Genomic DNA, 22,521 nt, shown 5'->3' on the forward strand with positions numbered 1-22,521 from the left:
CAAACACAGTTGGTCTCTAAGGTGCTACTGAAAAGAATTTTCCATTTTGTCCTGATCTTTAGGTTACTGGAACACTGCACACAGCAACCCGGAAATGGAAGAATATTAAAAAAATATTTTTGAAATAATGTAAGTTGGTCTGTGACTGTAAAAATAAATTCATTCATCCATTTTTAAAATAATAATTCGCTGTTATTTTTATCGATTCAGGAAATTCAGCTATGTATTTGATGGCGAGTTGTGTTATGAAAGGTAGTTTTGGGGCTTGTTTTCCGGAGTCACTTTGCGGGGGGTCATAGGATGAGTTTGCGGGGGTTGACCACATCCTTAGACATTCTCGATGTTTTTCTTTCCTGGGAAGGCTGTCCATTCGCCAAACCTGAACTTATTTGCCAGCTGGAAAAGGGGGGAGAGCTGTGGGTGCCAGATTCTCAGGACTTGGACGAAACAGAGAGTTCCAGCTCCAACTCAGGTGAGGGGGATTTGGGTAAACCAGCACACCAAAGACTCTTTCTAGATTTCTGGGAAATCTGACCATTATCCTTTAAAAGGTTAGGATTTTCCTCCTAATTTATTGTACAGCACCTAGCCCTTAAAGGTAAAGGGTAAAGGGACCCCTGACCATCAGGTCCAGTCGTGTCCGACTCTGGGGTTGCGGCGCTCATCTCGCTCTATAGGCCGAGGGAGCCGGCGTTTGTCCGCAGACAGCTTCCGGGTCATGTGGCCAGCATGACAAAGCCGCTTTCTGGTGAACCAGGGCAGCGCACGGAAACGCCATTTACCTTCCCGCGGGAGCGGTCCCTATTTATCTACTTGCACTTTGACGTGCTTTCGAACTGCTAGGTGGGCAGGAGCTGAGACCGAGCAACGGGAGCTCACCCCGTGGCAGGGATTCGAACCGCCGACCTTCTGATCAGCAAGCCCTAGGCTATGTGGTTTAACCCACAGCGCCACCTGGGTCCCTTTACCTAGCCCTTAGGCTGCATTATATTTATATTTTGAGAAGAGTTAGTGTTTGATATACAGCGGAACCTTGGAAGCCGAACGCCTTTGAACTTGAATGTTTTGGCTCCAGAATGATAAAAAACCAGAAGTGATTGTTCTGGTTTTCTGATGATTATCAGAAGCCGAACATCCGGTGTGGCTTCCACGGCTTCCGATTGGCTGCAGGATGCTCCTGCAGCCAATCGGAAGCTGCGCCTTGGTTTTCGAACTGTTCCGGGCGTCGAACAGACTCCCAGAACGGATTAAATTGGAAAACCAAGGTACGACTGTACTGGCATTGTGGGAGAAGGAAAAGGTGGGTGTTGATGGACCTCTTCTTTATGTTAGTAGCTGAGTTTCCACCTTCTAACTCTTAACATGTTTCAATCTTCTTTATCTTCCAAAATAAATATTTTTTTACTATTTTCCCCTGATCTCACCAGGTCTGCGGAATCAAGAGAGTTTATATTTCACGTGGGGGTTGCAGTTAACGCAGATATCAACCCTTGCCAATCGTCAGCAAATGACGGAAGGAGAGAAACTGTACGAATGCACGGACTGTGGGAAGTGTTTTGCTCGGAAATCAAAGCTCGCGGAGCACCGGAGAGTCCACACGGGAGAAAAACCGTACGAATGCTCCGAGTGTGGGAAATGTTTCGCTTGGAAATGGCCGCTTGTGATACACCAGAGAGTCCACACGGGAGAGAAACCTCACAAATGCTTGGAGTGTGGGATGTGCTTTGCTGAAAAGCCAAAACTCAACCGGCACCAGAGAGTCCACACTGGAGAGAAACCGTATAAGTGCTCCGAATGTGGCAAAACGTTTGCTCAGAAATCGTACCTCATGATCCACCTGAGAAGCCACACGGGAGAGAAGCCATTCAAGTGCTTGGACTGCGGCAAAGGTTTCACCCACAAATCAAAGCTTGTGAGCCACCGGAGGGTTCACACCGGAGAGAAAGCGTATAAGTGTTTGGAATGCGGCAGACGTTTTGCTCACAAATCATACCTCGTGATGCACCTCAGAACCCACACGGGAGAGAAACCTTTCAAATGCGTGGACTGCGAGAAGTCCTTTGCTCAGAAATCACATCTCACGATCCACCGCAGAACCCACACGGGAGAGAAACCTTTCAAATGCCCGGAATGTGGCAAATGCTTTGCTGATTCCTCTGCCTTTACGGGACACCAGAGAGTCCACACCGGCGAGAAAACCTACCAGTGCGCACAGTGTGGGAAGCGTTTTGCTTGGAAATCAAATCTCACGCTCCACCAGAGAGGCCACAAGACCGAGAAAGCATGCAAATGCTCAGAGTGCGGGAAATGTTTTGCTCGGAAATCGCACCTCCGCAATCACGAGAGGGTCCACAGAGGGGAGAAACTCTACAAATGTTTGGAGTGCGGGAAATGCTTTGCCTGGAAGCTGCATCTCGTGAACCACGAGAGAGTCCACGTGGGAAAGAAACCACATAAGTGTTTGGAGTGTGGGAAGTGCTTTGCTCAGAAGTCACACCTCACAATCCACAAAAGGGTTCACACGGGAGAGAAGCCCTATAAATGTTGGGAGTGCGGGAAATGTTTCAATCTGAAGTCCCGCCTTGTCGAACATCAAAGAGTCCACACAGGAGAGAAACCCTACAAATGCAAGGAGTGCGGGAAGGCTTTTGCTAATAAATCAAATCTCCAGACACACCTGAGAGTCCATACAGGGGAAAAACCTTATAAATGCCTGGAGTGTGGGAAGTGTTTTACCGTGAAATCTAGCCTCGTGAAGCACCACAGGGCCCACACAGGAGAGAAACCGTATAAATGCACGGAGTGCGGGAAATGTTTTGCTTGCAAGTCACAATATGTGATGCACCAGAGGATCCACACGGGAGAGAAACCCTTTAAATGCACGGAGTGTGGGAAATGTTTTGCTCGAATGCCATACCTCAAAAACCACCAGAGACTCCACACTGGGAAGAAGCCATATAAGTGCTTAACGTGTAGGGAATGTTTTTCTTTGAAATCAGCCCTTCTCAGACACCAGGCGGATCACACAGATGACGGACCTCACGAATATCCATCCTAGTAGAGATTCTTCACACCCGAGAACACCAGGTGAGACATTTGTTATATTTATTTCCACATGTTATAATTTTGGCTGTCTGTCTGGCCGGCCTAATTATGTCTATGGGGCAGAGATTCTCCACTGCTGAGCAGATCAACACGGCTTGCCTTAAATGATCATTCTTCTTTAATTAATTGATTAACTGATTGATTAGTTTCATTTCTGTACCATTCTTCATCCGAAGATCACAGCATGGTTTGCAATATAAAAACACAAAAATACATAACATAGTAAGAAAGTCAAACAATACCCTCCCCTCCCTCCAAAAAAAGTAGTTTAAAAGGCCATAGATTGCTTAATTAGCCAAAGGCTAAAATTAACCCGATGAGCTAGTTTACTTCATGAAGAGAGGAGTTTTTCTGTCTTTCTTTGTTTTTTTTTACATGGGGAAATATTTCTGGCTGACTCTCCTCCCATGTCCTCAGTCTGAAGCAGTAAGTCTAGGATTCAAATCTTCATTCTGTGGAATGGAAAGATCAGGTTTAGCTTGAAATATTTACCTGTTGTTGTTGTTGTTTGTTTGTTTGTTTAATTTCTACACCATCCTTCATCCGAAGATGATAGGGTGGTTTGCAATATAAAAACACTGCCATATATAGTGCAATAAAAATCAAGAACAGTAAACCCGCCCCCGGCCGTTTGAAAGGCCATAGATTATTTAATTAGCCAAAGGCCTAGGAGAAGAAAAATGTTTTTGCCTTAACCTAAAAGATACATAACGAAGGTGCCAGGCAAGCCTCTCTGGGGAGAGCATTCCACAAGTGGGGAGCCACTGGGAAAAAGGCCCCGTTATCGTGTTGCCACCCTCCAGACCTCTCGCAGAGGAGGCACACAAAGAAGGGCTTCAGATGATGAACACGGTCTGGGGAGAGGCAGACCTTGAGATACCGTGGCCCTGAGTCATTCAAGGATTTATGAGTCAAAACCAGCACTTTGAATCGGGCCCAGAAACTAATTGGCAGCCAATGTAGTTGGGCCAGGATTGGCATATATATATATATAATTATTTTTTATTAGTTTTCAATTACAATAATCCAATAGTAACCTCATTATAATAATGCCAAATTATAATACAATTACTAATACCAATCTCGAAGCGACTGGCATGAGTTTGGCCAAACTGCGAGAGGCAGTGAAGGATAGGCGTGCCTGGCGTGCTCTGGTCCATGGGGTCACCAAGAGTCAGACACGACTGAACGACTGAACAACAACAACAACAACAAACCAATCATTCAGATACCAAATTATATAATTTAGGTGCCCCTCTCCCACGTGCTAGAATTGATGGTTTGATGATTTACTTTATTTCTGCGTTCCAAAATCTTATTAGTTTCAATTACACTCCAGTCAAAATAACAATCCCTTATACAACAACCACAATATTAACGACTTCCATTCACATTAAATGATTTATAAAGCTACAGGTGAAGCATTCAAACTATATCCTTGTTACAGGTAGGTATCCGTATTGGTCTGCCATAGTCAAAACAAAATAAAATACTGTAAAAAATTCCTTCCAGTAGCACCTTAGAGACCAACTAAGTTTGTTCTTGGTATGAGCGAAGTGTGCATGAACATGAAAGCTCATACCAAGAACAAACTTAGTTGGTCTCTAAGGTGCTACTGGAAGGAATTTTTTATTTTATTTTGTTTAAACTATATCGTTGTTCTTCCTGTGTGTGGCAATTATTCTGTCCGTGTTGCTTCTTGTAAAATATTATGTCTATATTTTCAGAGGCAGCCCTTTGTATAACGTGTTGCAGTAATCTAATTCTCTTTCTGTTTCTTCATCCCAGCATCTTATCCAAGAGAAATGCTCTTCTGCAAAGTCCATGGAAGCGCTGAGTTTTGGGATAAGATAGAGAAACCACTGGAGAAAGAATATTGTCTGAGGAAACAGGCTTTGTCAAAAAGATGGTTGATCGTGAACAAATTTCTGCCAAGGGAAGGCATTATGAGTGTTTGACACACGCCTGAAAGTACATTTAACCTGGGAGTGTGTATGTGTGTGTTTATAGATAGATGCTTTTATTGCTATCTAACGGCACTTCAGACAAGATTTTCCGGATCTGGGTAGGATGCAGTTAATGTTAATCACTGAAAGCATTATCTTTATTAAAGTGACTAACAAAAAACAAGTTCTAAATTATTATAGCAAATTGTCTCCTATTAAAACAAAACAAAATACAAAATTCCTTCCAGTAGCACCTTCGAGACCAACTAAGTTTGTTCTTGGTATGAGCTTTCGTGTGCATGCACACTTCTTCAGATGCACACGAAAGCTCATACCAAGAACAAACTCAGTTGGTCTCTAAGGTGCTACTGGAAGGAATTTTTTATTTTGTTTTGTTTTGACTATGGCAGACCAACACGGCAACCTACCTGTAACTGTCTCCTATTAGTGAGAGTTGACCTTAAGTCACAGTTGGGTTTGTAGCCTGGATAAGAAGAGACTGAGAGGAGATAAGATAACCATCTCCAAATATCTCAAGGGCTGTCCCATGGAAGATGGAGCAAGCTCATTTTCTCCTGCTCTGGAGGGACATGAACCAAGGGCTTCAGGTTACAAGAAAGCAGATTCTGACCAAACATCAGGAAGAACTTTCTGGTGGTAAGAACGGGCTCCTTTGGAAGGGCGTGGACTTGCCCTCACTGGAGGTTTTTAAGCAGAGGTTGGATGGCCATCCTGCCAGGAAGCTTTAGTGGAGAGTCCTACGTTGCAGGGGTTCAGACTTGATGACCCCCCTGGGGTCCCTTCCAACTCTACAATTCTATGCTTCTATGTCATTGAATGGAAAAGGGGGGATAAAGATAGGGAAGTTTTTAATGACTGATGTTTTGACGTATTTATTGTAATCTTTTGTTGGAAGCCACCCAGCCAGATGGACAGGGTATAAATAAATACTGTGTCCAGTTCTGGGCACCACAGTTCAAGAAGGATACTGACAAGCTGGAACGTGTCCAGAGGAGGGCAACCAAAATGGTCAAAGGCCTGGAAACGATGCCTTATGAGGAACGGCTTAGGGAGCTGGGTATGTTTAGCCTGGAGAAGAGAAGGTTAAGGGGTGATCTGATAGCCATGTTCAAATATATAAAAGATGTCATATAGAGGAGGGAGAAAGGTTGTTTTCTGCTGCTCCAGAGAAGCGGACACGGGGCAATGGATTCAAACTACAAGAAAGAAGATTCCACCTAAACATTAGGAAGAACTTCCTGACAGTAAGAGCTGTTTGACAGTGGAATTTGCTGCCAAGGAGTGTGGTGGAGTCTCCTTCTTTGGAGGTCTTTAAGCGGAGGCTTGACAGCCATCTGTCAGGAATGCTTTGATGGTGTTTCCTGCTTGGCAGGGGGTTGGACTGGATGGCCCTTGTGGTCTCTTCCAACTCTATGATTCTAAACAACAACAACAACAACAACAACAACAACAACAACAACAACAACAACGTCGGTTAAACTACACCTGATCTACACACACGTTTTAGAAACCACAAATCAGCGATCTGGGCAAAAAAAAGTGGAGCAACCTGTTGCTGGCAATTTGATTCTGAGAACTTGAGCCTCTGAAACAACGTTAGCAGAAATGGAAGAACTTCTGGATGTACCGGTAGAACCTGGACGCAGTAACACTGCATAGCCTCAGCCTAGAGAACAGAACCCACCTTGCCTCTTAGCTTCAGTGAATGAAGGTCCTCTGAGTGCTCCCATCCTCAAATCTCTTTAGCTGCCACCTTGGACGCAGCATCAGTTTCAGCAGAGCAACTGATGAAGGCAGAAGCTGGAACATTTTGCTGTACGAATTTAAAATGTCTGCTTGGTTAGTCACTGGTGTGCGTGTGTGTTTCTGTGTGTATATGGTATATATACACAAATATTCGCATGTACATGTAAGCACATAAATACAAACTACCTGTGATGAACACCTAGACCAAGTTGTAGGCGAGGGGTTCAGATCTATGTGGCTCGCTACACAACCCGAATGTCCTTGACCAGGCATAGGCAAACTCGGCCCTCCAGATGTTTTGAGACTACAATTCCCATCATCCCTGTCCCCTGGTCCTATTAGCTAGGGATGGTGGGAGTTGTAGTCCCAAAACATCTGGAGGGCCGAGTTTGCCTAGACCTTGTTGGCCATTCCGACATTGACCAACTTAATAGAAGAAATAATCTGGTCCATTTAATGTCGTCGGTTTATTCACAGTTGTGGGAGTTTTGGTGGGGCCTGTGATGGGGTCGCAACAAGAGAAGTCTTTGTAACTGTATGTAGAATAAAACCCTCTTTTTTAAAAAAACCTTTAACACACCTTGAGAGCTAAAAATAAAATAAAAATGAAACTTCAACTGTTGATTCTTTTTATAAATATGAAATGGTAATATAATTCCACTCCAGCTTGGAGAGAAATTTTACTCCCTTCTGATTTGATCATTTTTAATTATGTAAAAAGTGTCGCTGTTTTCATTACTATTATTTTCGATTAAAAATAAAGTTTGGCTGGGCAGGCTGGTTTTAAATATATTGCCAGTTAAGCTTTCACACACACACACACACACACACACACACACACACACACACACATTTCTCTGTAGAGGTGATACAACCATGTGCAAGTTAAGAGCTCTTGGAAATTCCTGCAAAGGCTGGGAACTTGTAAATTAGCACCACAGAGCCTAGGGCTTGCTGATTAGCAGGTCGGCGGTTCGAATCCCCACAACGGGGTGAGCTCCTGTTGCTCGGTCCCAGCTCCTGCCAGCCTAGCAGTTCGAAAGCATCTCCAAGTGCAAGTAGATAAATAGGGACCGCTCCGGCGGGAAGGTAAACGGCGTTTCCGTGCGCTGCTCTGGTTCACCAGAAGCGGCTTAGTCATGCTGGCCACATGACCCGGAAGCTGTAGGCCGGCTCCCTCGGCCAGTAAAGAGAGATGAGCGTCGCAACCCCAGAGTCGTCCACGACTGGACCTAATGGTCAGGGGTCCCTTTACCTTTACCCATTATCCTCTATTTTGTATCTTGGATCCAGAATTGGGAAGCTATGTCTCTTCAGATGTTGCTGGACCTCACCTCATTGCTGGCTGCTGGTGGCCTTTGCCGGGGCTAATAGAAGACCAAAACACATTGGTTCCCTACCCCATAGTTCTTCAGACACCCTAAACATATTACACGTTTCTTAAAATCAAACACAAATCCTACAGTAAAGTCTCCTTCAATGTGCTGGGAACGGCGACCCTATCAGCTGATCACCCATTCCCACCACCCTTCTGAGTAATACCCCTCCCCACTCCCTCACTATATTTAAGGATCTGGTGACTTCTGTTTCAGTGTATCTGAAGAAGTGTGCATGCACACGAAAGCTCATACCAGGAACAAACTCAGTTGGTCTCTTAAGGTGCTACTGGAAAGAATTTTCTATTTTGTTTCCCTTTTATATACACTGTGTTTCACGCAATTTGTAAAACTACTCCACACTTAACTTTTTTTCAATTTTTCCAAAATTCCAATTTCCCCCAGAAAAAAACAACAGAGGAAAAACCATTCCCCACCTCACCCCATGGCTTCAGAATTTCCAGAAATTTTACATCTCTAGCCATGCCCAGAAGCCTTTCAAAAACCAAGGAGCTCTTTCAGGCATATCTCGAGGCGTTCCTAAAACGGCTCTCCCACATGGCTTGCCAAGGGCACTCCCTTTCCGGTCTCTGAATACAAGAAGCACCCAGTTTCCCTGACAGAGGCCCGGCTGAAAGTTGTCTCCCAAGCCGGCAGTGGGTTGGCAAATCATTTACTTGGCAGGAGAGGCGAGAATGACTTTTCCAAAGTGTGACCCAAGTAAATTCACTTGCTGAATTTACCAAACCGGTTCGAACTCCACCTTCAGACCAGGAAATGCTGAGCTGGACAAGCCTCCGGTTCCTTCGCCCCCAGCTGCTGTGCAGAATTTCCTTCTTACCTTTCCAGGTACATTCCGACTCCCCACCGTCCTGACCTTTCAGTTATGGGGTGGGGTGGGGGCAGTTATTCCTAGGATGGGAAGTCTGAACTTGAATTATAATAATCATAATAATTTTATTCTTTATACCCTGCCCATCCGGCTGGGTTTCCCCAAGGGGACTGGTGCAACATGAAAGCCCAGCAAATACTGTTCTACATTGAAACAGAAAGCCAAAATGCAGCAAGCAAATGTGTGTGCAAGGGGGGGGGGAGTGGTCTCCTTGCTCCTGAGCCCGGGATCTTGCAATGCCAGATTTAGGGTGTTACAAGTGGTTCTGTTGCACAGGGCAGCAGATGTGGATTTGATTTAAATCAAATTGATTTCAATCATGATTTAAACCACAATTTAAATCACTAGTTAGTAAGACTTGATTTAAATCCCCTTTTTACAGAAAGGTTCAACGTTGCTGGCATCCTCTTCATGTTGACAAGCAGAGGAAGCTTTCCTTTTTGGAATAATAAAATCCCCCTTTTTTAACAGAAAGGTTCAACCTTTATTTTATTATTCCAAAAAAGGAAACTTTCCTCTGCTTGTCAATATGAAGAGGATGCCAGCAAGGTTGAAACTTTCAGTATTATTCCAAAATAACAACAACAACAACAAACTTTATTCGTACCACAACAACAACAACAACAACAACAACGATTTATTTGTACCCCGCCCATCTGGCTGGGTTTCCCCAGCCACTCTGGGCGGCTTCCAACAAATATTAAAATAGGAAAATCTTCCTTTGTCAATATTAAGACGATGCCAGCAAGGCTGAATCTTTCTGTAAAAAAGGGATTTTATTATTCCAAACAGGAAACATTTCTCCACTTGTCAGTATTAAGAGGATGCCAGCAAGGCTGAGTCTTTCTGTAAAAAAATGATTTAAATCAAGTCTTGCTGACAAATCTCCTGTGCTGGGTCATTGCAGTTCTACTTGTGCTTTGCAGGTTCCTCGGGAAATGTCTCGGGAGCGAAGTGGCAAGGCGGCCCCGCCGGGCCTGATCCACCGGCTGGACCACCTGGTGATGACGGTCCGGAGCATTGAGGACACGGCTGCCTTCTACTCCCGGGTTCTCGGCATGGAAGTCGTCTCCTTCAAGGTGCTGGGAACGGCGACCCCTTTATCACCTACAAGACGGTGTTATTTATTTTATAGTACGGTCCATTGAGGACCAATAGGGACCCAGGTGGCGCTGTGGGTTAAACCACAGAGTCTAGGGCTTGCTGATCAGAAGGTCAGCGGTTCGAATCCCTGCCACGGGGTGAGCTCCCGTTGCTCGGTCCCAGCTCCTGCCCACCTAGCAGTTCGAAAGCACGTCATAGTGCAAGTAGATAAATAGGGACCGCTCCAGCGGGAAGGTAAACGGCGTTTCCGTGCGCTGCTCTGGTTCGCCAGAAGTGGCTTTGTCATGCTGGCCACATGTCTGCGGACAAACGCTGGCTCCCTCGGCCTATAGAGCGAGATGAGCACCGCAACCCCAGAGTCGGACACGACTGAACCTGATGGTCAGGGGTCCCTTTACCTTTACCTTTACCATTGAGGACTGCTTTCGTTTTAGGGATCAACGATCTCGTTAGAGAGTAAAATTCACGTTCAAATGGCTGTTTTTGAAAGTCTGGAACAGATTAATCCGTTTCGCATTCCTTTCCATGGGAAAGCGCGCCTCGGTTTTGGAACAGACTTCAGGAATGGATTCAGTTTGAGAACCAGGGTGCCCCTATACATTGATTATTGCTTTCATTTTAGGGATCAATGGTCTCCTTAGAGAGTAAAACTCATGTTAAATTGCTGTTTTCAAAAGTCTGGAACGGATTAATCCATTTCGCATTCCTTTCCATAGGAAAGCACGCCTAGGTTTTGGAACGCTTTGGTTTTGGAACGGACCTCCGGAACGGATTAAGTTTAAGAACCAAGCTACCCCTGTACATTGATTATTGCTTGCATTTTAGGGATCAATTGTTTCGTAAAATTCATGTTCAAACACCCAAACACCTTTGGAACCAGCAATTAAAATGCCATCTGCCCCGACAGCTGCCCAGTGGTCAGCATGGTCTATCCCTGTGTTACCAAAGGCCTGTCTGGACAGGAAGTTCTTGGTCAGCTGGTGTAGGGATAACAGGGAAGGAGACAGTCAGGCCCTTCTCAGGAGGGAACCCCACATTAGGGGGGCAGCCACGGAGAAGTCTCCGTCACATATCACGTCGTGGACTTTGTGGTCCACTCTCTCCATTTCATGCATAATTCTCAGGGTGGATAAAAATCGATTAATTTTTTTAAAAATTGAATAATTAGAATTTTGTTATAAATCGGATTTTTTTATTTAAATCGGATTTTTGGATTTAAATCGGATTTTTTAATTTAAATTGGATGTTTGGGATTTAAATCAGATTTTTTTTATTTAAATCAGATTTTTTTTTTATTTAAATCTGATTTCTTAAAATAAAATGCTTTTGGAAGAAAAATCTTTCTAAGTTACATTCTAGTCCAAAGGATATTCATCAGGAAATAATAATAATAATAATAATATTTATTATTTGTACCCCGCCCATCTGGCTGGATTTCCCCAGCCACTCTGGGCGGCTTCCAACAGAAACCAAATACAACAATATCAAACATTAAAAACTTCCCTAAAAAGGGCTGCCTTCAGGTGTTTTCTGAATGTCAGGTAGTTGTTTATTTCCCTGACCTGTGATGGGAGGGCGTTCCACAGGGCGGGCGCCACTACCGAGAAGGCCCTCTGCCTGGTTCCCTGTAGTTTTGCTTCTCGCAGTGAGGGAACAGACAGAAGGCCCTCGGCGCTGGATCTCAGTGTCCGGGCTGAATGATGGGGGTGGAGACGCTCCTTCAGGTATACAGGACCGAGGCCGTTTAGGGCTTTAAAGGTCAGCACCAACACTTTGAATTGTGCTCGGAAACGTACTGGGAGCCAATGCAGATCTCTCAGGACCGGTGTTATGTGGTCTCGGCGGCCACTCCCAGTCACCAGTCTAGCTGCCGCATAAGGATTTGTTTAAAAATTTTCATGTGAGCTAAAACCCAGTCTTTGTTTGTTTGTTTTTTAATTATTTAACCACATCGGTTAACAAACTGCTACCATGTTTTTGTTTCAGTGAAATAAATGGTTTAAATTGTTATGAAGGAAATTATTTTATGTTTCTCCTTCCAATCAAGTACAGCAGAAAAGTTGTCCAAATAGAAGCAGTCAACTAATGAAACCTCACCATAATTTTGTAATTATCAGTAATTTTTTATTTAAATCCGTTTTAAATTAAAAGAAAACTGATTGAAATTTTAAAAATCCAATTTAAATTTAAAAAATCTGATTTAAATTTTTTAAAATCCGATTATTATGTTATAAAAAAACAAATCATTGGTTTTTATCGACCCTGACTGGGGGTCATAGCAGCTGGAGTCCAGCAACATAGGAAGGACCACAGGGTCGCCATACTTGCCTTAGGGTATATTTCTACCATGATCAAATGCAATTCTGGGCTGCATCAATAGGAGTATAGCGTCTAGATCAAGGGAAGTAATAGTACCACTGTATTCCGCTCTGGTCAGACCTCACCTGGAATACTGTGTCCAGTTCTGGGCACCACAGTTCAAGAAGGATAGTGACAAGCTGGAACGTGTCCAGAGGAGAGCAACCAAAATGGTCAAAGGCCTGGAAACGATGCCTTATGAGGAACGGCTTAGGGAGCTGGGTATGTTTAGCCAGGAGAAGAGAAGGTTAAGGGGTGATATGATAGCCATGTTCAAATATATCAAAGGATGTCATCTAGAGGAGGGAGAAAGGTTGTTTTCTGCTGCTCCAGAGAAGCGGACATGGGGCAATGGATTCAAACTACAAGAAAGAAGATTCCACCTAAACGTTAGGAAGAACTTCCTGACAGTGAGAGCTGTTCGACAGTGGAATTTGCTGCCAAGGAGTGTGGTGGAGTCTCCTTCTTTGGAGGTCTTTAAGCGGAGGCTTGACAGCCATCTGTCAGGAATGCTTTGATGGTGTTTCCTGCTTGGCAGGGGGTTGGACTGGATGGCCCTTGTGGTCTCTTCCAACTCTAGGATTCTATGATTCTAAATGCTGCATTTGCCAAGCCCTTCCCTTGTCTCCATCCACATCATTCCAGGTTGCATTTTGCCTTCACAGGGAAACCGTCAAGCTCTGCATTTTGGCCAACAGAAGTTCAACCTCCACGAGGTGGGGAAGGAATTTGAACCCAAAGCCCACCGGCCAACCCCTGGCTCTTTGGACATCTGCCTCGTCACAGAGATGCCTCTGGAACAGCTGGTGGAACACCTGAAGGTCAGGCAGGGTGGCTGCAACCAGGGTGGATAAAAATCAATGTTTTTTGAGAGCCAGTGTGGTGTAGTGGTTAAGACCAGTAGACTCGTAATCTGGTGAACCGGGTTCACGTCTCCGCTCTTCCACACACAGCTGCTGGGTGACCTTGGGCTAGTCACACTTCTCTGAAGTCTCTCAGCCCCACTCACCTCACAGTGTTCATTGTGGGGGAGGAAGGGAAAGGAGAATGTTAGCCGCTTTGAGACTCCTTCGGGTAGTGATAAAGCGGGATATCAAACCCAAACTCTTCTTCTTTTAAAAAAATAAATAAATCTGATTTCTTAAATTTAAATCGGCTTTTAAAAATTTAAATCGGCTTTTTAATTTATATCGGATTTTAAAAATTAAAATCAGATTTTTTTAATTGGATTTTTTAAAATTTAAATCGGATTTTTAAAATTTAAATTGGTTTTTTAAAATAAAATGCTTTTGGATGAAAAATCTTTCCAAAGATAGTTTTCTATTTCAGTTACATTATAGTAAAAAAAAGGCTGTAAACTTGTTTAAAGTTTTTCATGTGTGCTAAAACTCAGTTTAATTTTCTTTTCTTTTTAAATGGCTTAACCATATCAGTTAAAAAACATGGATACACATGATATCATGTTATTGTTTTAGTTACATAAATTGTTTCTCTGTTAAGGAAATGATTATTTTTCTCCTTCCAATAAAGTACAGCAGAAAAATAATATTTTTTAAATTGTTATTTTATTTTTAACAATGAGTGGCCAGATGGACGGGGTAGAAATCTATTATTATTATTATTATTATTATTATTATTATTATTATTATTATTATTATTATTATTATCATCATCATATGTTGAATCTTACTATCAGGTTTTGGTGTTTCTCATGTGTGTGATTTTTTTACTTTTTTATTTTATTTTTAATAATGAACGGAATAGTTATAATGCTCAATTTAAAAGGGGGGGGGGGAGAAATGGGCATTGCAGGAGCAGTGTGACGTTGCAAATGGCCCTCGATGCTTTTGATGGAATTTCAGATTTTTTCATTCATTCATTTCATTTCATTCATTTTCATTTCCTTCATTTCCTCCCCTGTCACTTTTTTCAGGTATGTGGCGTCAGCATTGAAGAAGGCCCAGTGGCCAGAACAGGGGCGCTTGGCCCAATAAAATCTGTTTATTTCCGAGACCCGGACCATAATCTCCTGGAAGTCTGCAACTATGGTGGAAGTGACTTGTGAAATTTCCAATTTCCAGAGAGAAATAATAGAAAGTGGCACTAAATGACTGTTTAGGGAAGCTTTTAATATTTGATGAATTACTGTATTTTAATCTTTTGTTCGACACCGCCCAGATGGGCGGGGTAAAAAATTATTATTATTATTATTATTATTATTATTATTATTATTATTATTGAAAATGTATAACGTGTTAGAATGGGAAACAGCGGATGAAGAGGTTCAGTGTGTTATGATAAAGTGGGGAAAAGGTGTGGGACATAATATTCAAATGACAGATTGGGAAAGATATAGAACGATCTAAAATTGACGGCTTGGACCTGCCTTAAAGAGAATTGGAAAAAATGGAGGGAAATTGGTTTTTATTTTATTTTTTGAAATCCCACATTTTCCTAGCTTTCAACTTTTCCCTTTTCTTGCGAGGAATCCTATTCGGAATAAGGGAATTTCCCTTAAAAAGGGGGGGGGGGAGTTGACAGCTATGCACATTTGGGAGTTGGGCTGTGATATTTTTTTATTTTCTGTGATTGCAAAAATTAATTTTAAAATAGTTTAAAGGAAGAATTAAAAGCACAATAGAAATTAAAATTCATGGCCTGGACCTGACATGAAGAGAACTATATGAAAACGATGGCTAGGTGGTATTGAAAACTGATTAAATTGGCAAAAAATATGTATAAAACAAGGGAAAATCAGTGTTGGAAACATAAAGAGGTAGAAGGGACTTTCAATGAGATGTGGTGGCAATGCAAAATTATGAAAAATAAATGGGGAAATGGTATAAAACGGATTGGAAAAAATGTTTTTTCATAAGCTTGCATTGCCACCACATCTGATAAAAGTACCTTTTACAAATTCTTACATTCTTTCAGTAGATCTGTTTCTGTAATACCTAATAAAAAGGCTTCTGGTTTTTTAACAAAAGTTATTATTATTATTATTATTATTATTATTATTATTATTATTATTTTCCAATTTGTTATATATCATTTTCCCATATTTTTTCATAATGTTGCATTGCCACCACATCTGTTAAAAGTACCTTCTACAATTTATTGTATTGAGCAGAGGCAGCAATCCTATGCAGGGCTGGATTTAGGTTTGATGGGGCCCTAAGCTACTGAAGGTAGTGGGGCCCTTTCTATGTCCAGCTGTCCTTTGTCAATAACATATTGTTGCTGTTTTTGGTGTTGAATATATGCTATATGGCAGGCACGTCCAACTCCCAAGAGACTGCGATCTACTCCCAGTATAAAAATTCCGACAGTGATCTACCCATTGTCATCGGAAGGAGGAGGAGTGTGCATGGGGTGGGTGGAGCAATGATCAATATACAGTGGTACCTTGGTTCTCAAACTTAATCCATTCCAGATGTCCGTTCCAAAACCAAAGCGTTCCAAAACCAGGGCGTGCTTTCCCATAGAAAGTAATGCGAAACGGATTAATTAAAAACGACCGCTAAAACAGTAATTTAACATGAATTTTACCATCTAATAAGACCATTGATCCATAAGATGAAAGCAATAATCAAAGTACTGTACTATAAAATAAATAAGACAGTATTGTAGATGATAAAAATTAAATTTATTATTTTTTCTTACCTGCACTGATGATAGTCATTGTTTGGATGGGGGGCTTTTATCCATTTCCACAGTCACACAATCAATCAATCGGCGGCTGAACTGGGTTCCACACAGTCACAAAAACAAATTAACCGAAAAAGCCTAAAAAACGCAAAAAAAAAAAAAGCCAAAAATAAGTGCCAAACTTAATCCGTTCCGGAAGTTGGTTTGACTTCCGAAATGTTCAAAAACCAAGGTGCAGCTTCTGATTGGTGCAGACGCCCCGGAAACAATAATTGACAGCTGCATCAGATGTTCAGCTTCCAAAAAACATTTGAAAATTGGAACACTTACTTCCAGGTTTTCGGCAGTTGGGAACCAAGGCGTTTTAGAACCAAGGTACCACTGTAGATCGCAATCTACTGGTTGGACATGCCTGCTATATGGACAAAATATGTATTTTATCAAAGTAATTGTTGAAGTGAAATGCAATTAAAAAGAAGTATATTAATATTGAAATAATTATGAAGCTCTAACTTAAAATGGTTTTCTATTCATAACGAATTTAATAATGCAAACACATTGGCATTGGGCAATGACAAAAGTTCCTTTAGAAACACAATTTCATAATCTGGTCTCTAGAAACTTGCTATAACATGAAATCATAACAGGTGTAAATATATGATGCAAACTACTAAGAATTATAAATACCAGAATGTAGGCACCCTATATATAGAAATGAGCAAACCAGTGATATTTTAGGGAGCAGGCTAGCAGGTGGGGCCCATTACTTACATCATAGGAGCCTACACAATACAAAACACTGTTGCTGTATGTAGGTTTTTATTTTGGAAATGTACATCCCGTTGGTTTTTTCCTTTGAACTTTTTTGGGGGCCCCCAAGAGAGTGGGGCCCTAAGCTGTAGCTTGTTTATAGCTTGTTTGAAGCAAGGTCAGCAACAAAATATTGCAGCGCAGAGAGCGCTCTGGTCCCCGTCTGCGAAAACATTGCCCTGGAGGAAAAAGGGGGGGAAAGACTACATTTCCCAGCAGCCATTGTGAATTCGGCCTGCCCGACGTTCCATTGGCTTGAGAGGGTGGCGAAGTTGCCGAGTGATTGGCTGATAGGGGGAAAGGGCGGGAGACGTCAGAGCGCAACATTCCACCCAGGACAGCAGAGCCAGGTGGGGATTCTTTGAGTTCGAAAGAGCAAGAAGCTACGGGAAAGAAGAACATATTTATCTCCCGGGTCCTAAATGGAGGTAAGGGTGGAAAATGCATCACTGGGAAGGAGCGTGCGAGGAGCCTGTTTTATATTTGCATAGCATGGGGAAATGGGGCTGACTATTCCCTTTGTTTGGTGGGTCCCCAGCATTGATTTTATTTTATTTATTTTGCTTTTCGACCCAGAAGGGAATAGGAAGAGGCTGCATTTTGCATCCCGTTATGTACTTGGGAAGAGAGGGAAAGGATAAGACCAAATGTGACCTCTAAAAATGGCGGAGGAGGTGTGGATAGAGAAAAGAAAAGAAGAGGGAAACGCTGTGATTCCTGAAAGAGCTTTCTTCTTCTTCTTCTTCTTCTTCTTCTTCTTCTTCTTCTTCTTCTTCGTTGTTGTTTTTTAACCAGCCCTTAAAGGTGCCTAGCATGCATGTGATCTCAGCGCGCTTTTGTTTGTTGTGAAAGGAATGGGACAGTTCCAAGTAGTGGGGGCTTAATTTTGCAATTAGGTTGTTTAGATATCACAAACGGGGCTTAAAAAATATATTAAATGAGTTATTGGATTTTCTCAGGAAATGGCAAATCTGGATGAAATGGGAGGTGGGTGGGAGAGAAATATAAGATGAGCAGTGACACATAGATACTGTGTGGAATTTGCATGTGGTAGAGTAGAGGTAGAAGCATCGATCTCACAACACACACCTGGCCGGAAAGCCCCCCTGATGCTCTGAACCTGGACAGAACCTCATATTTTCAAGTGCCGATGCCCTAAATCCACTCTCTTAACATAGCTGCTGGCTGTGTTTGCTCATAATTGCAATGCTTTAAATCTGGATGCCACAGGTTCCCCACCTTGCGTCTGGGGACCTTTTCTCTCTAGGGGGTGAGATAAAAGATCATCCACAGGCACAACCTTTGACAGATGGGCGGGACAACCCACCTGTCAGTCACATGACATGTCCTGCTCACCTGTCGAAAGCCACGTGCGGCCCTACCGGTAGCAGAAGTGACCATTCTACCACTGGCATTGTGCTGCGTGAAAAGACTGCTCCACCTGCAGCCTGAAGTGGCACATTCCAGAAGCAACCTTTTTTTTATCAAGGGCCGCGAGAAGATGAAAGTTGTGGATGTGGGAAGATTGGGAGAGTCTGGGCTCAGTCAGTAGGGCAAGGTGCCTTCTGGGGCAGCTGCTTCCTGTTCCAGGTCTGCACCCTGAGCCTCTTGGAAAACATTTGTGGGAAATGAGATGGGGGGGGTTCTCTCTGTCCTTGCAGGGGCCGGTGGTGACCTTTGAAGATGTGGCCGTGTATTTCACGGAGAGGCAGGGGGTTCTGCTGGATCCCGAACAAAGGGCTCTCTACAGGGATGTCATGATGGAGAATTATGGGAATGTGGCCTCGTTGGGTAAGGATTCTGGTGCATTATTCTGCAAGAAGCTTCAAAATTTAAATTCACTTGCCCATCTCTGCATGTTTGAAATGATGCGTATCTATGACACACTTGGTTTCTTCAGTTGCCCTTTTCTCTAAAAAAAATTCAGGGTGAGGAATCAGAGGCGACTCTGCCTCAATGTTAGTTATAGAAACTTTGTCAGCTCTGCGTCCCTGTTGCCCTAGTATCATCGGGAACACGCGCAGAGCTGACCGAGCAGCTCTCGCTTGACATCGCTCGCCCGCCGCCACTTGTAACGGCCGCTGCCGCTTAGAAGTGCACACGAGTGTGCACCCGCCACGTGCCCGCGCACACCCGCCGTTTCAACAGTTTCGCCCACCCGCCCAAAGTCTCTGCGCTCCAAGTCCCAACGGCTGTCTGTGGGGCACATTCGCAGTAGCTCAATCCCACGGACACAGGGACTGGACGCAGAGACACTTTATTACAAAGGATAACAAGCATGTGGTTTCATAAACGATTGCAAACAATGTCAAACATGGGTGTCTTCCCAGACCTATAACTCCCTCTACTAGCTCTCCCTCACTTAACCACTTCTTAGCTATTTACTTGTTTTCTATTCTCCTAACTGGTCTTGACTCAGTTTTCCTGTTACACTAACTTTACCTACCCACACTCTTTCCTAACTCACTCCCACTCCAACCAACCTCCCAATTCCAACCCACTCCCACAACTAACTCCCTCTCTCTCTCTCTCAACTGCCAACTAACTGTCACTCTGACTCCACCCCCTCTGGGTTCTGATTGGTAACCTGGTTTAACTATTTCACCTCCAGCACCTTCATGTTACCGTCACATTCGGCTTCCGAGGTTCCACTGTATTATATAACTCCAACATTAGGGGAAAAAATTAACAAACAATCGGAAGCCAGCTTTAAGCTCCCAATTGTTCTTTTGCAGCTGCAGCTTCAACTGACATTGTATATCATCTGGGGGCAATGGCCACAGGATCCAATTTAAGACTCTTGCCAGGCCTAGTGGACAAGGAGCTTCTTCACCCCAATACTAAACATTTCAGAATACGTGCGATGGTTGTGTGGTTCTCTCTTTAGGGGTTTGGATGTGTTTTACCACATCTCCTGTGACATTCTCTGCTGTCTTCTTCCCTGGGTAGGATTTCCATTCACCAAACCTGAGCTCATCTCCCATCTGGAACGAGGGGAAGAACCGTGGGTGCCAAATTGTCGGGGTTTGGATGGAATTGAGAACTCCAACGCCAGCTCAGGTGAGGGGTCAGGGGAAGCCAACCGTCCAAAAACTATTTCATGATTTCTTGGGACTCTGATTGGTAAATTTTTCTTGGGATACCTCAAGTCATGGTTCTAAAATAGGCAAATGGGCAGTTAAGATGCATTAAACCGGTGTTTCCCAAACTTGCTTCTCCTGCTTTTTTTGGACTACAAATCCCATCATCCCTGACCACTGGTCTTGCTAGCTAGATGATCATGGGAGTTGTAGTCCAAAAAGAGCTGGAGGCCCAAGTTTGGGAAACACTGCATTAAACCAACGGCTGCTGAAGACCTTAGCTTCCAAATTCATGTGACAATAACATTTTTATTTGCTCTTCTATTTCCCCGGCTTGCCCCTGGCAGAGCTACAGTTCCCAGCACCCTCATACTAGAGCTCCCAGGATTCTTTGGTGGGAGCCATGCAGTGTAAATGTGTGATGTGGATGTGACCGCAGTGTTTGGGGATGACGGGATGAAAGAGGGAGGTGTTTTCATGCCGCTTTGTTACTTGATATTTCGGTACTGCCACATTCTTAATGGTTAAGTTTCCCCTTTCAACCTTCTTCCCAGGTTTCCTGCTTTTCCTTCCTCCAGAATAAATCCTATTACTATCTGCCTTTTGCCCCAGCAGATGAGCGCAGGGGGAACCACCCATGTGCCGCTCGGGAGGGATATCTTGTTCAGAAGTCAAGCGTTGCCAGATGTCAGGATCTCCGTGCAGGAAAGAAAGCCCATGAATGCTTGGAGTGTGGGAAGTGCTTTGCTGAGAAATCAAAGTTCACGATCCACCAGAGAGTCCACACAGGAGAGAAGCCCTACAAGTGCTCCGAGTGCGGGAAGCGCTGTGCCACCAAATCAAACCTCACGAGCCACCAGAAGATCCACACGGGAGAGAAGCCCTACAGCTGCGCCGAGTGCGGGAAGCGTTTTTCTCACAAATCCTATTACGTGATTCACCAGACAGCCCACACAGGCAGGTACCCGTATAAGTGTGCCGTGTGCGGGAGGTGCTTTGTCCAGAAATCAAAACTCGCCGACCACCAGCGGGTCCACACAGGGGAGAAACCCTACAAATGCTTAGATTGCGGGAAGTGTTTCGCTTGGAAATCTCAGGTCGGAGAACACCGGAGAAGCCACAGCGGAGAGAAGCCGTTCGTGTGCGTCGAATGCGGGAAGCGCTTTTCTCACAAGTCGGTGCTCATCACCCACCAGAAGGTCCACACGAGAGAGTACCCCTACAAGTGCTTGGAGTGCGGGAAATGCTTTGCTTATTCCACGGCCTTTGTGACGCACAGGAGAATCCACCCAGGGGAGAAGCCTCACAAATGCTCGGAGTGCGGGAAATGCTTTACGTGGAAGTCGCAGCTCGGGAACCACCAGCAAGTGCACACGGGAGAGAAACCCTTTCGGTGTTTAGATTGCGGGAAGCTTTTCGCTCGCAAGTCGGAACTCGCGAACCACCAGAGGGTGCACACGAAAGAGAAACCCTTCCGGTGTCTGGAGTGCCAGAAATGCTTCGCTTATTCCTCTGCGCTCGCCGCGCACCGCAGAGTCCACACGGGAGAAAAACCCTTCGAGTGTGCAGAGTGTGGGAAACGTTTTGCCCGCAGAGCAATCTTTGCGAGGCACCAGAGATCCCACACGAAAGAGAGGCCCTTTATGTGTTCAGACTGCGGGAAAAGTTTTGCCGATTCTTCCACGTTCGCCACTCACCGGAGAGTCCACACGGGAGAGAAGCCCTACAAGTGCGCAGAGTGCGGGAAGTCTTTCGCTCACAACTCCACATTCGCTACGCACAGGAGAATCCACACAAAGGAGAAGCCCTACATATGTCTGGAGTGCGGGAAGCGCTTTGCCGACTCCTCGACGTTTGCGAAACACCGGCGAGTTCACACGGGAGAGACAACCTGCAAATGCTTGGCCTATCGGTGCCCGGAGTGCGGGAAAGGCTTCGCTTCCAAATCGCAGTTCGAGAGACACCGGCGAGTCCACACGGGAGAAAAGCCGTTCAAATGTCTGGAGTGTGGGAAGTGTTTTGCTGATCCCTCCACCCTGGCAAAGCACCAGAGAGTTCACCCAGGAGAGAGGACCCACAAATGCTTGAAATGCCACAAATGCTTTGTTCAAAGTTCAGACCTTACGAGGCATCAGAGGAGCTGTGCGGCTGACAAACCTTATACGTGTTTGATGTGTGGCGAATGTTTCCCGTCGACGTCAGCCCTCATCTGCCACGAGCGAGCCCACATGGATGAGAATTATTATGACCATTCCAAGCCTTTCCCCATACAATAGAGCTGCGGCTCTCAAGCTGTCTTCTTTGGGCCACACTTTCAGAATAAAAAATTGCTGTGGGCCGCACCAATTTTTTTTAATATTGGAAATGGAAAATAAAACAACTTGATTTACAACATAGGACGCAGCTATTTTATAATGTGATCGTGGAACACCCAG

At 44.1% G+C, this 22,521-nt stretch overlaps 3 protein-coding genes across 3 annotated transcripts in view; 2 read left to right on the plus strand and 1 right to left on the minus strand.

Annotated features, from left to right (window-relative positions):
* The window catches only part of LOC117042396 (oocyte zinc finger protein XlCOF6-like), a 449,944-nt gene that overhangs the window by 350,629 nt on the left and 76,794 nt on the right, over positions 1-22,521 (minus strand). The gene's annotated exons all lie outside the window — the stretch shown is intronic.
* On the plus strand, positions 201-22,421 carry LOC117042987 (zinc finger protein 585A-like). Its single transcript, XM_033142608.1, has 7 exons — positions 201-472; positions 1,428-3,057; positions 9,994-10,165; positions 13,214-13,369; positions 18,668-18,797; positions 19,956-20,066; positions 20,702-22,421. Exons 1-7 carry the CDS (start codon positions 301-303, stop codon positions 22,360-22,362), a joined length of 4,032 nt encoding a protein of 1,343 aa, XP_032998499.1. The 5' UTR covers positions 201-300; the 3' UTR covers positions 22,363-22,421.
* GLOD5 (glyoxalase domain containing 5) lies at positions 8,868-14,699 on the plus strand. Its single transcript, XM_033141649.1, has 4 exons — positions 8,868-9,043; positions 10,013-10,165; positions 13,214-13,369; positions 14,482-14,699. The coding sequence occupies exons 1-4, from the start codon at positions 8,972-8,974 to the stop codon at positions 14,611-14,613; spliced, it is 513 nt and encodes a 170-aa protein (XP_032997540.1). The 5' UTR covers positions 8,868-8,971; the 3' UTR covers positions 14,614-14,699.

Source organism: Lacerta agilis, chromosome 2 (genome assembly GCF_009819535.1).
Source record: "Lacerta agilis isolate rLacAgi1 chromosome 2, rLacAgi1.pri, whole genome shotgun sequence".
NCBI lineage: Eukaryota > Metazoa > Chordata > Lepidosauria > Squamata > Lacertidae > Lacerta > Lacerta agilis.

Excerpts from the sequence above, each read along its gene's own strand:
- GLOD5 (XM_033141649.1), top strand. The coding sequence starts at position 8,972 with ATGCTGAGCTGGACAAGCCTCCGGTTCCTTCGCCCCCAGCTGCTGTGC. Across the intron at positions 9,044-10,012 it reads TTTCCTTCTTACCTTTCCAG|GTTCCTCGGGAAATGTCTCG; the intron begins GTACATTCCGAC and ends TGTGCTTTGCAG. Across the intron at positions 10,166-13,213 it reads TGGAAGTCGTCTCCTTCAAG|GGAAACCGTCAAGCTCTGCA; the intron begins GTGCTGGGAACG and ends TTGCCTTCACAG.
- LOC117042987 (XM_033142608.1), top strand. The coding sequence starts at position 301 with ATGAGTTTGCGGGGGTTGACCACATCCTTAGACATTCTCGATGTTTTT. Across the intron at positions 473-1,427 it reads GAGTTCCAGCTCCAACTCAG|GTCTGCGGAATCAAGAGAGT; the intron begins GTGAGGGGGATT and ends TGATCTCACCAG. Across the intron at positions 3,058-9,993 it reads CCTCACGAATATCCATCCTA|TTCTACTTGTGCTTTGCAGG; the intron begins GTAGAGATTCTT and ends GGGTCATTGCAG.